At 41.9% G+C, this 13,823-nt stretch overlaps 1 protein-coding gene across 3 annotated transcripts in view; it reads right to left on the minus strand.

The window, feature by feature from the left end:
* The window catches only part of LOC103366782 (glucocorticoid receptor-like), a 61,550-nt gene extending 48,078 nt beyond the window's left edge, over positions 1–13,472 (minus strand). For all 3 annotated transcript variants that reach the window (XM_008294604.1, XM_008294605.1, XM_008294603.1), the window contains exons 1-2: positions 12,982–13,472; positions 9,757–11,018 (exon numbers count right to left, since the gene is read on the minus strand). In XM_008294604.1, coding sequence (XP_008292826.1) covers positions 9,757–11,009 — 1,253 coding nt within the window. In that variant the 5' untranslated portion in view covers positions 11,010–11,018; positions 12,982–13,472. The remainder of the gene's footprint in view (positions 1–9,756; positions 11,019–12,981) is intronic.
* Between the last annotated feature and the right edge of the window lie 351 nt (positions 13,473–13,823).

Raw genomic sequence — 13,823 nt, forward strand, 5'->3', positions numbered from 1 at the left:
ATATAACTATACATGCCATATGGTGCTTTCTGATAATTAGGACTTTTTCAATCCAGAATGAGAGAGAGGACAAAAGCAGCAGTGGCCTGAGCCACTATGGCAATTAGACCCCAGACTTCGTGTTTCCTGACTGATTTGTTGCCAAACATAACAAACTCAGTCGTCTGTTTAGAAAGTACAGCGAGTAAGATCAGTCGGGGCTATATTTGTGCTCACTCCAGACATATCCGATCACAGTTCACTCACAGAATTTTTCATGTGAATGTAACTGCGGAAGCGCTGGCAAGAGGGTCACAGACTGCCGCCATCACAAACAGACCCCATTATCGCCTTCATTCAGTTGTTGCAATTTCAACTGTAAGGTTACACTCCCAAGTAAGTAATCGAGGTTGGAGTCGTGACACACATACGCGTAGATGTACAGTCGCGGGAACTTTGAGGACATAGTGCCGATAGCGGTTACATAATTCAGGATTGGTTAGCAAGACTGCAACGAGCATCTCATATTCTATTCTGAGTGTCGGGCATCTATACCAAGAAAGAAAAGGCCTCAGCTTTGCCGACCACATACGATCAAGTCAAAGTGTGCAATGAGACATTTCTGAGTGTCTGATCTTTTGCATGTGGGTGTAATGTGCAAATGTGTGTGTGTGGAAACTATGTAGAATTTAAATAAAACTATGCAGTGAAGAGCAGAAAGTATTCACAAAGATGATGCTGCCAGAATGGAAAGTTTTCGTGAGGATCTCCTTGTCTTGATCTGAATGAGAGATAATATTGACCAAAATCAAGAAATTAAATGTAAACCCATTTGTAATGGCTTAAATGAACCCATGTGATACAACCACCTACGATTATGGGTCACAGTTCTCACAGTTCCACAGTCACTTGATGGCAGCTTTGCTACAACTGAGCAAATCTATTCACTACTAGAGGCTGGTTGAAAGTTTTTAAAAAAAAAAAAAAAAAAAAAAGGAAGGAAAGAAAGACGGAAGGAAGTGAATCTTTGGTTAAGTTTTTTTTTTGGCAAACTGCCCCGAGTGTAAGTCTATTGAGTATTTGTTTTATAAGAAGAACAGAAAGAAAGCAGTTTTTAGTGCCATACAGTGATGGACAATTGCTTATTCACACTAAAAACCACAGCTTAAATTAAACTATATTCAGTCCATGCAATTAATTCAGAAAAACTTTGCAAAATACCAACTCTATTATGAATAGTGTACATATGCTATTGCAAAATTTCTCTTCCTCTTTCCCGATGCATTTTTTTTCCTTATTCTGCAGTGAATAAAAAGCCCTGCTTTATTCTGTGCAAGCAGTTAAATCCGTCATGTGACCTATTACACAGGCTTTGATATGTTCACAACACCTAACACCAGCGTAAACAAGCCGGCAGCCACCAAAACAGCCTTAAAAAAGAAGCAGCTTGGCTGCTAAGAAGCCTAGACCTCCTTTGGCTCGCTGCACTACATTGACCCCAACCCAAGCCTACTTCAAAGACTTGGTACAGTAGGCCCCGGGCTGGGGAGGGGGGGGTCCCAAGACAAGACACAAGACAAGTTAGAGTGAGTGAAAGAGCATCATGCTAATGAGCGTTTCTCAGCTGATGATGACAGCCGATGTCTCCATTGTAAAATCAGGCTCCTAATCAAGAGCACCACCACAGAACCAACTCGAATCAACTCATGAGTTTCACACTGGCCATTAAGCGCAATCAAAACATTCGAACACAGCTTCACATTGAAATTGTTCTCCTAAGGATATACTGTGAAAGCATTATCCAAGGCTTCACAGAACATTTCCAGACAGTGAACACCACATAGTCCAGATGTTTGGGTCTCACATGAACATGTAAGGCCTGTCTGGCTAATCCCAAGAGCAAAAAAAAATTCATTAATGCTTGCAGCTGATGACGGAGTGGAGAAATACACGGTGATCAAACTGTGGGATGCAGTGAAAGGCAAAGTGCAACGCTGCCCTGCATACAGCAAAGGCACATAAGTAAACCATTTAAGCAACCAGAACTCAAACAAACAACGTCGATTGAGGTTGGCATAATCTTGGCGATTACAAATCCAGGAAACCGAGTCAACAGATGTGAAACTGACCTAGTTTTTGCTTTAGTTTGTTTTATCTCCAGCTTGTCTGCGGCACCTGTTGTGAAATGACTATAGAGGTTTTACAGTGGGACTATAAAATCTCTGAATACAGTTTATATAATTTACAAAAACATTGCTAAGGTGAGTGGCTTGGGCTCACTTGCCTCCTAAGAGAAAAAGGTCACTGCAAATCAACACAAAGTTGTTCTACATATTATGGAATATCTTTTGAAGACTTGCAGAATCAACGGGAAGATGAACTGAAGATTTTCTAGCAGTCTGAAGTATCCTAACACCATACCAAGACACGTTACTTTACCTTGTGTTTTAATTTGACACACGTCCGCATATAATAATATACTAAACACAAGCAAAACAACATTAAAACAATTGATGCTAAGTGTAATTGCTATTTATTATATCAAACACAACATTCAATAACAGTATTTAATTATGCGGGGAATCATTCATTTGCATTGGAGAGTTTTATAAATCAAAATTATTACACGATATAACAACGACGCCATTCGACTGAAAGTCAATTAAAGATAATGGCAGTGATTTACCACCCTGCCCTTGAATGTTGCTTGCGCATTCTGGCGGGCTCCTTTGCTGTATTAATATTTGATTCTGATAAATTACTTTTGACTAACAAGATGTGATCCGTGTACATTTTATGATCACTGGCCTCTGCTTCGAACACAACGCGAGCATGATGATGGAGAAACGTGCCCATCTGTCTGTATCAATGCCGCCCCCGCATGCTCGTGCGCGTCTCAGCTGAGAAGTCGTGCCCCGCCAAGTCAAGAGAGCAGATGACAAAACACGTTAACTGCATCGGCTGCACAGACAAGGGAACATCCTCATTAGACTGGGCTGCGTCGGAAAACACCTGTGGCAGCAACTTGATGACTGTGCAGTAGGCATTAAAAAAAAAAAAAAAAAAAAAAGTCCATTAAAAGCGCTGCATTGTCCTCGTGCACCACACAGACGTTTATCAGCTTAATGAACGAATGAATGAATGAATGATTTCTCTTTATTTACACTGTACTTTTAACAGCCGCTCTGATAAGAGGTTGAGTTAATTCAGTGGGCTCACATGATTTGAGTCAAGCGCTGAGTCACATGGTATCACGAGATATTTTAGGCATATGTATATTTAATAAATAATTTCGTTTACAACCAAGACATGGCTAGATAAGACGGGATTAAAAACATGTTTCCTGATAAGATAGTCTTGTTTATTTTTGCAAAATAAGAGTGCATTTATGTTTCTGGTAAAATTATGCACAAAGTATCATTGTGGCATGTCTCCATAAATGTCACGGTGAGGGTGTCAATAAATAAATAAAACGCAATAAATGAGGTCTTATGTTTCTCACATGCATTCTTATCAGTCAGGGATAGGTGTGGTTTTTAAATATTAATCCCTGTTTACAGACTGTGCTTGCACTTGGATTCCCCTACTCCTTGTCCTTGTAGAGAGAAAAATATGTCACACAACTAGAAACAAAACCCTACAACATAGTCACAACCCTTTAACAAAGACTACATCTCAGTTACAGTTTCCACAAGCAACAGCATGTACAAATATGCAGCTGCAATGCATCAAGCCGAACAATCAGCAAGAACTGCACTCAAACCATGCTTCGCTTGAGCTAAGGAGCTATTACAATACTAATCATCATGCTATACCAAAAGAACCATCATCATCATCATTACTCATTAATCATGGAACACGCCCTATCAGCACCGAAATCTATCACTACAACCTATGTTTAGGTTTCTGCTGCACCACAGTTTCCTTTTATTGGCCTCTTGGATCAGTTTCCAAAACTGCGAAACATTTTTGTTCTGCTGCCTCCATGTCCTGCGCTGTAATCAGCCCCTATAAGCTATTAGTTACAGCAAAAAATTAAAGTCAGGATGTTTCTCCTCATGTTTCTCCCACAAATGGTAAATATGTAATAACATGCCAAATAAATATCTTTAAAATATGCTTTTAGAGTTTATCAGATATAACTGCCTGATATAACAGGCAACATATGCACTTCAGAACTTTGCCTGCAGACAACTGTTGCAGAACACATTGTGTCCCCTTTGGTTTCTTTTCTTAACCCTCAGAACCCCAAGAAGTTTCTGGGTGTTTTTTTTTACTCCAGCACAGAGACACAGATAACACGGCACACTCACGCTCACACCCACGTCCAATTTAGAATCAGCAGTTAACCTAACATTCATGTCTTTGGACCGTGGGAGGAAACCGGATCATCCAGAAAAAACTCATGCAGTCAGGGAGGGCGCTACACACTATAGATATTTTACTATGAACATTTTTAATATGTTCCCAAATGTTTCTCCGATCTCCTCTGTGTAAACACGGCCTGCAGTTCATCCCAGTTCAGCTGAAAAAGTCTGGAAATTTTTTGTCATGTGACAGCTTGCAGCTGAGTCAGCCGTGGCTTCACGGTTTCACCCACGAGTGCAGAATTTAGAACAGAACCTAGTTTGTACAACTGGTAATATTAGAAAGTTCTGACAAATTCTTTTCTGTTTTCACAGTTTCTTGCTCTGATAAATGGCATAAATTCATTTTAAAAGATACCACTTCTTTCAAGCCCCTCTGTGGGTTATGGGGTTCAAAGGGTTAAAGTGAACATTACAGTATCTCATGTGCTTCATCAGTGTCGGGTTATTCACCAAATAAAAAGTTGTCCACTGCACCTGAAGGACATCAAACAACAGAAAGGCCTAAAGGCAGTGTAAATACCTGCCTGTTGACATATGCTTTAAGTCCATTGAACTGCCACGATATTAGCACAAAGCATCTGCACACCCCAAGCTGGCAGAACACAATGTTCAACTCTATTTTGCAAAAGAAAATATGAATAAAACGCTCATTTTAACCCTACTGCACATTATTTTTTTTTAAAAATGCAATTCTCATTTCATCCCGTTTCAAGATGTGCCCGCTTTGACTTTCACAATCTGCAGCGCATTTCTTCCAACATAAGAGGCCGCGAGTCTGTTTGCATGGCATCTTTGTCTGTATAGCTTTTGCATGCCTCTGTGAAATATGGAGAGCTCTGAGGGGCCCTTCAGGGGTGAGAAGGTGAGGAGGAAAAAAAGTGACTGACAGTCTGAGGAGAGAGGCAGCAGCACACCAGAGCAGATCTGTACACGTGGCCTTCCAGCCTCCCTGTGTGTACGTGTACACATACATACGCACACATATAGGCGCACAGACACACACACACACACACACACACACACACACACACACAGTCTGTCTTGCTGTCCTCGGTCCTGCTCTGGCACACACTGACGCAAGCAGCACAGCAACAGAGAAGAGTTTACATCAGTTCTTTAACCCTTCTTACTGTCAAGCATGACTCAGAACATTTTTTTTTTAAAGAATTTAATCTCAGTGCCACAAAGATGAGAAGATTAGCAGGCGTAGCAAACTGCATTGTGTAGATAAATGCAAAGAGATGCAATGCAGTATAGCAAAAAAATAAATACATCGCAAACTAGAAAAAATGAATGTCAGCTTAATAAAAGGAGTTTGGTGCTGTTTTGAGAATTTTTGAGTCCTTCAAGGGTCTCATCTCACCCTGGGCATGAAGCAATAAACGTTTGTCTGTTTGATTATCAGTTATGTAACAAGAAGCTCAAGCCAAGCAACGTGATTGAGCCAAATTGGGATTGAACCGCATTGAGAATTCCCATAGAGCAGCTAGGTGGGCTCGATGATATACGGTGCGGCACTTGCAGCCGGTTGCTATGTTACATGATGTTGTATCCAGGGAGCAAGTCCCTTTTCTGTTTTCATTTCTACTTTAATGTGATCTAATGTGACAACACTGCTATAAAACACTACCTTTTCTGAGAGCATAGTTTTTCTGGTATTATATTATATTATACCTTGCTGTGTTGTGCTGAATTGCATTAAACTATTTACAGCTCCAGTGTATTTTCCTCAAGTAATTATCTGCACTGCAGAAAAAACATTGTAACAAACTTCTAAAAAAAAAAGGCACTGTGTACAATTAAAAGACACCCTAAATACAAAAATGTGTATAATGTAGAGCTGAAACAATTAAAAATGGATTATTCTTTAAGCAAACATGGCAAACAATTCTTTGTTTTAGTTTCTTAGTTGTGGCAATTTAATGCATGTTTTTTTTTAATGCTCTGTTGTGTAGTTCACTGAATATATTTTGGCATTGTGCTGTTGGTGAGAAAAATTTGGTTCATTTTTCATTATTTTGCAATTTTATAGACTAAATGATTTTAAAGCAATGTAAATTATTATCAGTTGCACCCGTGCTATCATAATAAGCAGAAAATTATTTTTAAATGAATCCTTCACCTTATGCAAAATTGCTTTAAAAAAATGTTAATCAGTGTAAACGTCATGTGTATTACATGTAATATATGTCTTATGATGGCATTATCTCCAGGAAATCTAATTTTGTGGGATATTTCACAATTGGTGAATCTAAAATGTTCTTTTTTTAATATAATTTGTGTATCCTGATCATTTTATAAAAATGAAGTACTGCACAATTCAACATGTTTTTGAGCTTTCCACAGCACTGTGCCACCACTGAAGAATGGTCTGACTGTGCCCTATTCTGTCATAGGTGAAAAAATCTAAAACAAAAACACTTATTTCCTTGTTTGTACTTAGTTAAACCAATCACAGTTGTCAGAATTGAAGTTCAGGTTGCAGTGATGGTGCCTCTGCAAAATAGCGTTGGGGGAGCTTCTTTTTCAAATATAAGAGAGAATTCCTTTAAGACAACAAATGTTGAAACATATTTTGTGTAGATCTTTACAACCGTTTCCCACAAGAACCAAACAAGTCTGCCTTAACGCATGACTTCAGCAAAATTCTATGTTTTTGATGTGCAGGTTGCTGCCTAGAGTTTGTTGTTGTTGTTTTCCATAACGAAGGCAGGTCAATACCCACAGTCTACATCTGGTGAATTAGACTACAAACCAAAAGACATGACTGCATTGTGATGAAACACATCGGTGTATGTATTAAAACCAATATTTTCTATTAAGTGTTTTTTTTTTAATGGATTTCATGGATTGAAAATGGCTCAAGTCAGTATGTACTATTTAAATCATCTGGAGACTTGTAACGCCACTTCTAAAAGAGTCGATGGTTTAGGGCTGATTTACATCATTAAAAGAAAGTTAGTGCCCTCTAATCAGAGGCGGCCGTCCCACTTCCCCCAGCCACAGGCCTTGAGTGGGAGTCTGTGAAACTGCACAGGAGTTTGTGCATTCGCTGCTAACCCTCTACTTAGTAGTTTTTGATTCTGGCAAAATTACTCAGACTTGTGCATTTGACAGCTACAGAGCTACAGAACCGGGCTGATTTCTCTCTCTTCAGAACCTCATTCTACCCTCTAACTAATGTTACGTTGCCACTCAGAGACTGCCTCCATCCTCTCTTTAACTGCATCGCCTGCATTGCTGGGGCAGAAGCCAACAGCTCGAATTGACATGGCTCAGTACCATCGTGGGTTCTCCACTACAGACGCCCACTTCAGAGGAATCTGGAGGGGGAAAGTTCTCCACCCCAGAACAGCTCTCTGAGGAAAAGGTGCTTTATGTATCTGTACTGCTCTCCACTTTACTCTGGCCACGGGCTGTCACTAAACCAATCCTGCCTGACGCATCCACGCTCCTCCTCAACCGCTTGCATACTTTTCAGCATTTTTAAACTTTAGTTGCAACCTAATTGTGCTTTTTCTTTTTTTTTTTTTTTGCTAGTCCACAGCTAAGTCAGTTTATGTTTGTCATTTGTTTGCCTGTTATGTTGTTTGTAAGGGTTTTTGCATTGCAGTATTCAGGCCTTGCACGGCACCAGCGCTGTATATCAGAGGAACACAGTATGAAATCACACACCATGCTGATGCAACGCAGATCAACATACCAGGAAGTCAGGCACAAACAGCACTGTGCTTGTGTTTAGTCATAAAGCCTACTATAGCATATTACATGCACAGAAACGATAGCAAGGTGAGGAGATAAGAGTTTGCACATTTTAACCATGAGAACGTGACGTGGTTATGAGCAAAACAGCGAAGGAGCATATCAGTCTCACAGCAGGGAGCTAGCGGCGGAATGAAATCCATGTTCATATAGAAGTTGTTTACAAACCAACCTGAGCCAAACACCCTCAATGACTCTTTCAGGAGGCCTGTACTGACACACATTATTACCCTCCATTAATCAAACACCATCTCATGATCCGCCCTTTCAACCCGTGTCCACATCGGAGCTCATAAAACTGAAAAATAAATCCCTCTCTTTCAACGTTGCACTCAGAGCCGGTTCAGTTATCAGATAGTACTTCTAAGCCGAAGCGAGGCGTGTCACCAGACACTTCTCATTCTCACTATGCAGCACGTACACAACATTCTCACAGGACTCATTTCCCTCGCATCAAGCATGACCACAGTGCATCCTTAGAAATGCGCATAACATGTTATGCCAATGAATCATTTCCTGTGGGATGACACATTTATATAACACTGTGATATCTTTATAACAAGCACCATTTTTACTGCACCATTTTGGAAAAATACCACACAGACGGAGGTTAGACACAATATGCTGAGTTACTGTGCATGAGAACGATTGCTCAAATTCTCCCACAGAAATATAGATTTTCCGTATCTGATTCCGGGCAAGCGAAATCCCAGAAAAATAACTGCTCTGTGCCCCATGGGCTCTTCAAAGCTGTGATACTGAAAAACATAAGGTCTCCTCGGGGTGACTATTATTAGCTCAGCACAAGTGAATATCCTCAACAGTATTTACTTTCCCTCGTGCCACCTTGTATTCTGGCAACTCTTCAACTAATTCAACACCTTCTTCTAATGTCTGTCTCCTCTAACAACAGTTCTGTAAGTGAAGGAGAATTTATTTATATTTTTCTTTCCCTGGGCATTCCTAAAAATGTGCTGCAATGTGGATAAATTGAAGGAATGTGTTCCCTGCTGAGCCTGCCTATTGGGGGTGATAAGCAGCAGATGCCCTCCAACCCCTGGGGGTGTTAACACTTTTCTCACAAAAGAATGCCCCAGACAAACAAACAAACAGCACCTGCGCACCTTTGTTGTGACCTATTGAAGTGATCTTTTCCGAAGTGTTAGAGTCAAGCTGGATGCCTAAAATGCTATGAAACACACTGACTGCACTGTTAAGGTGTCCTGCAAGGAACTGGGCCGCCCGGACACATCACTCTGAACTTGATCTGCTTTCAGGCACATCAACACAGACCAGCACAAATATTTTTTTTTGTGGTTTCAGGAGCAGCAGCGCAAAAGGAAACACTACACCTGTTCACAGAATGTATTTTCCGCGAAAATGTACAATGCCAGTCAGCCGTCCGGTGGCATTCAAAAGCAGCAGTGAGTATAAATCACAGTTTCTACTCTGCAAACCTGAACTATTACCAACTTCTTCTTTCCTTGTGCTGAAATGTGTCCATATTTTAACATTCTAAAAACACAGCAATACCCTCTGGGTGCATAAATACAAAGTCGATCACACCATGAATGAGAGCAAACACAAAATCTGTCACAATGACAAAGGCAAACAGAGCGAGATTAGGTAATCCTGTGAGATTTACCTGGAGAAGCTGACAGAAAATGATCCCAAGGCCGAAGCAGAGGGGAGCCTATCATCGGTGCTCTGTATCCCGGATGACTCTCCATACCTTTTCCCCCTGATCCAGCTCTCCCCCACCAGAGACAGGTCTGAATACATGCCAAAAGGCTTCTGGTCTTGTAGGCCCACTGTGGAAGGCGGATTGGCTCTGTAGTGGCAGCTAGGTCCTGCACCGATGCCCATAGAAGAGGACATGGGGCCTCCTCCTCCTCCTCCGTGGAGGGAGCTCATGCTGTTCTGGAGACACTGCGACTGGCAACAACCAGCACTGTCCAGCTCCTCCTGTTTGACCACACCAGGGGTGCGGATGTGGATGAAAGAGTCGTCAGGATCCTCCTCCTTGATGATGACGCTGGAGAGTAGCGTTGAAGGCTGCTGATGCTGATGGTGAAGCTGGTGTTGCTGGTGCCGTACTAGGTGGTGGTGCTGTTGCTGCTGGTGCGGATGATGGTGTTGTATGGGATGGTGCTGCTGCTCCGAGCCGTTCACACTGGTACAGTTTTCTCCGTTACCCATGAGAGACTTTGTTTCCTTTACCAAGCCGCCGCCACGGCTGCTCTCGTGTAGGAGGTTATCCAAGTTTGCCACTTCCGAATCCAACTCGAAAGCACTGATTACTGGCAGCGAGCTAGGAAGGTCCAGGGTTTGCCAAATTTCGGTATCCTCGATTAGGCGATTGCTGTTGCCATCCAGATCACATTGACCAGTGCCTGTGTGTCCACTATAAGTTCCCATTTCCTTGTCCAGAGAAAAAATCCCCTCCTGCTTGATGTGCTGAGAAAAGAGGTCGGGCATGGGGAGGACGGAGGTGTCTGAGGTGCTGATGACAGACGTGGACGTCCGGTCGAGATCAGATATATTCTGGTTCAACAGCGGCAAGCTGTCCCCCATGTTGAATATATCAATATCCTGTTGTTGCTGTTGTGGTTTCTGCATTCTGATCATTTTGCCCTCCTTCATATCTGACCTGTCGCACAGGACATGATGCTGAGGGGACTCAAAGAGGCCTCCGAGTTCCCCTTGGTCTTTGGTTCCAACCCGTCCATTCGGGGCCACTGTGGGCTGGGGCAGAGGCCCAGGGCCAGGCAGATGCATCGTAGACTGGAGCAGTGAGCTAGGTGTGTCACCTGTATCTCTGGCTACTTCGGCTCCTATCTCCCCAAATGTCAGGCTGTCGTCTCGATTACCATTGCGCTTCAGTCCACCCTGATCCATTTCTTTATCCTGAGGAGGACAGTGGGGGCAGTGAGGATAAATAAAGAAAGCACACAAACAGAAGGGACAAGGTGATATAATCAAATCTGATGCTGAAAATGGACATAAATATGCAGCAGTTAGTCCAAGAGAAAAAAAATTAAAAGCTCACTGAAAAACAGATCATTCACAGTAACAGGTGTCTTGAAACATCTGCATTTAAAAGTGTCATGGTGCAGTTTAAAAGCACTGCCTACTGCTGTGCCTCTCCCTACATTTGTTCTCTTATTATTATTGCTGTGCTGTTATTACTTATATATGTACATATATTCTTTTTTTAATGTGACAGCAGCCGAATCAAAGAAGCCATGTCCTCCTCTCACACCCACACTGGAACAATGCAGCAGAGGCACTAATGGCACAAACCAGGGCCTCGTTAATGCACTATTAGAAAATGTGACCACAGATATTACATAACGTCACACAAAATGAAAGGGATGTGTGTGGAATCTCTTTGAACTATGCCTCCTTCTCAACTGAAGATGAGTCAAGAAGTGATAAAACATGCCCAGGCATAACTTGCATTACAGGTAGTGCCAGTGACTGTCCCACATACAGTAAGCATGTGTGCAACAACATGCATCTGTCGAGAGAGATTAACCCACCATGGGCCTCCAGGCACCAATGACTGTCTATCTCTATTTGCAAGCTAGATTAAAAAGAAAAAAGAAAAAAAAGAACTATGAAAAATAAAGTCAGAATTTCTTTTACAAAATTAGGAATATATTTAAAATATAGTAAACTTTAAAAATATATTTCTTAAAAAGCAATGGAGCTGCATCCACCAACTAAGCACGTGTGTGTGTGTGTTTTCCTTTTTTTTTATTTTGTACTTTTCACTTTCCAAAGTCACTGCCACTGAATAAATAAAACAAAATACACGTGCACAAATACGCTCGTGTTGCTAAGCTTATTCGAAACTACCTTGGACATTTGATATTCTGGAAATATCGAATACAATCTGACCCCTAAAATAACGCACTGCATAATCTCGGGGGATATTTTTTTGATCAAGTGGCCGATCGCGTCTGTTCTGGCCTCAAGTAAACACAGTGGTGACATTCTTGGATTTCTCCATATAACACACACACACACACACACACACACACACACATATATATATATATGGAGCTATTTGGGCAGCTGTTCACTGCATTTATTTTGCAACTTCTATAGCTGCTGTGGTGCGTAAAATAAAGAATGGTTCTGTGGTTCTCTCTGGGGTTAAGTCATGTTTTTGTTGTTGTTGTTGTTGTTGTTTTAAATCGCACTACATAAAGAAAAAATAAGACTTGTGTTTTGGTCATACGCTCCCCACTTTTCCCCGCCCACAGTCGCCTACATTACACCGGCTGTATGGTGGAACAGGCTGCGCTCAGGCTGTTCTTTTTACCCAATTTTCCCAAGCTTGAGGTTGCTGCAATCGTAAATTTTTTTTTTAGAAAGGCAATAAATATACATGGGGATTTTTAAAGTTTTTTTTGTTTTTTTTTTTAAGTTTGGGGTTTCCTGACTTGCTTCAGCCTGCTGTACTTTTCCCACCACAGAATTAGTGCAACCTGTTGGCTGCAATGAGAAACTGCACTGATCTCACGCCTACAGCCAAGGGGGAGGCTGATATAGAGAAAAGAAAAAAAGAGAGGGGGGAAAAAAACAGCCGGTGCGTTTAAGTTTGTGCAACATTTTCTATTTCATACATAAAACCTCATATTTAGATGGTTTGACGGGGTGCTGGCGGTGACACTGCCGATGTGTGACACGGCGCAGGGGCTGCTGTCAGCGCGCTTATCCACGCACCACCGGTGACGCTCATCGTCGGCCTACTCGGCGGAACAGCCAGTTTTTTTTCTCTCTCTCTCTCTCGCTCTCTCTCAATATTTCTGCAGCGATGTAACAAGAAGACAAGTGGTTGTATGAGAAAGTAACCCGTTACCTGTAGTGAAAGAAAAGGATGCACTCCGCCGGTTAGGTCATCTCCCGTAAGTCCAACTTGGAGAGGAAAAAAAAAAATATGAGAAATAACGCAATGTCCACACGATCAAGGGCTCAAATAAAACCCCCTCCTGGCAGCAGTGTTGTGCGGTGACATATCAGCTGGATTTGCGTCTCTTCCCATGTGGCAGGAAAACATTCTCCGAAATATGTCTAAACTCAAATCAACAGCGCCGCTGACCTAGCTGGAGCTGGCGAAATCCACCGTGTGCGCCGTTTCGCAGATCTGTCGATAACTTTTAATGCACGTCGCCGGCGAGAGAGAGGGGGAGAAAAAAAAAAAAAGTGATCGATCGGTCGCTCGTTCGCGATCTCAGGATAAATCCGCAGAGAATCGACAGATCTGCGGCGCAATGTTCTGCTCTTGCGCCATTAAACCCGTGAGTACATTAAAGTTATATAATACAGCCGTGCTGCCCTGGCGCACTCAACTGCAAACTCAGGCAGGGCAGGGCGATCAGTTAGGGAAGCGCTGTCAAGTCAAACAGAGCGAGAGCCCCGCTTCCTGTTGGACTTTTCAAAATTAAAGCAGTTTTTGTTGTGTTTTTCGCCTAAACATGCGTAAAAATTCACGTTGCTATCTATTTTTTTTTACTGATGAAAATGTATTAACATTTCTTTAATTTGTACTAATCAGGTGTGCTTTTCAGTGCGACTTATTTTGCTTATATTTTCAGGCACACGCTTCTTCTTCCACCTCCTTCCGTGCAGCTGTGGCAACTTGACGCAGCTGTTAGTTTGACACTTGGCGGTGAACGCCCCTTTACCCACTGGAACTCTCTC

This window comes from Stegastes partitus, unplaced genomic scaffold, assembly GCF_000690725.1.
Source record: "Stegastes partitus isolate 25-593 unplaced genomic scaffold, Stegastes_partitus-1.0.2 Scaffold977, whole genome shotgun sequence".
NCBI lineage: Eukaryota > Metazoa > Chordata > Actinopteri > Pomacentridae > Stegastes > Stegastes partitus.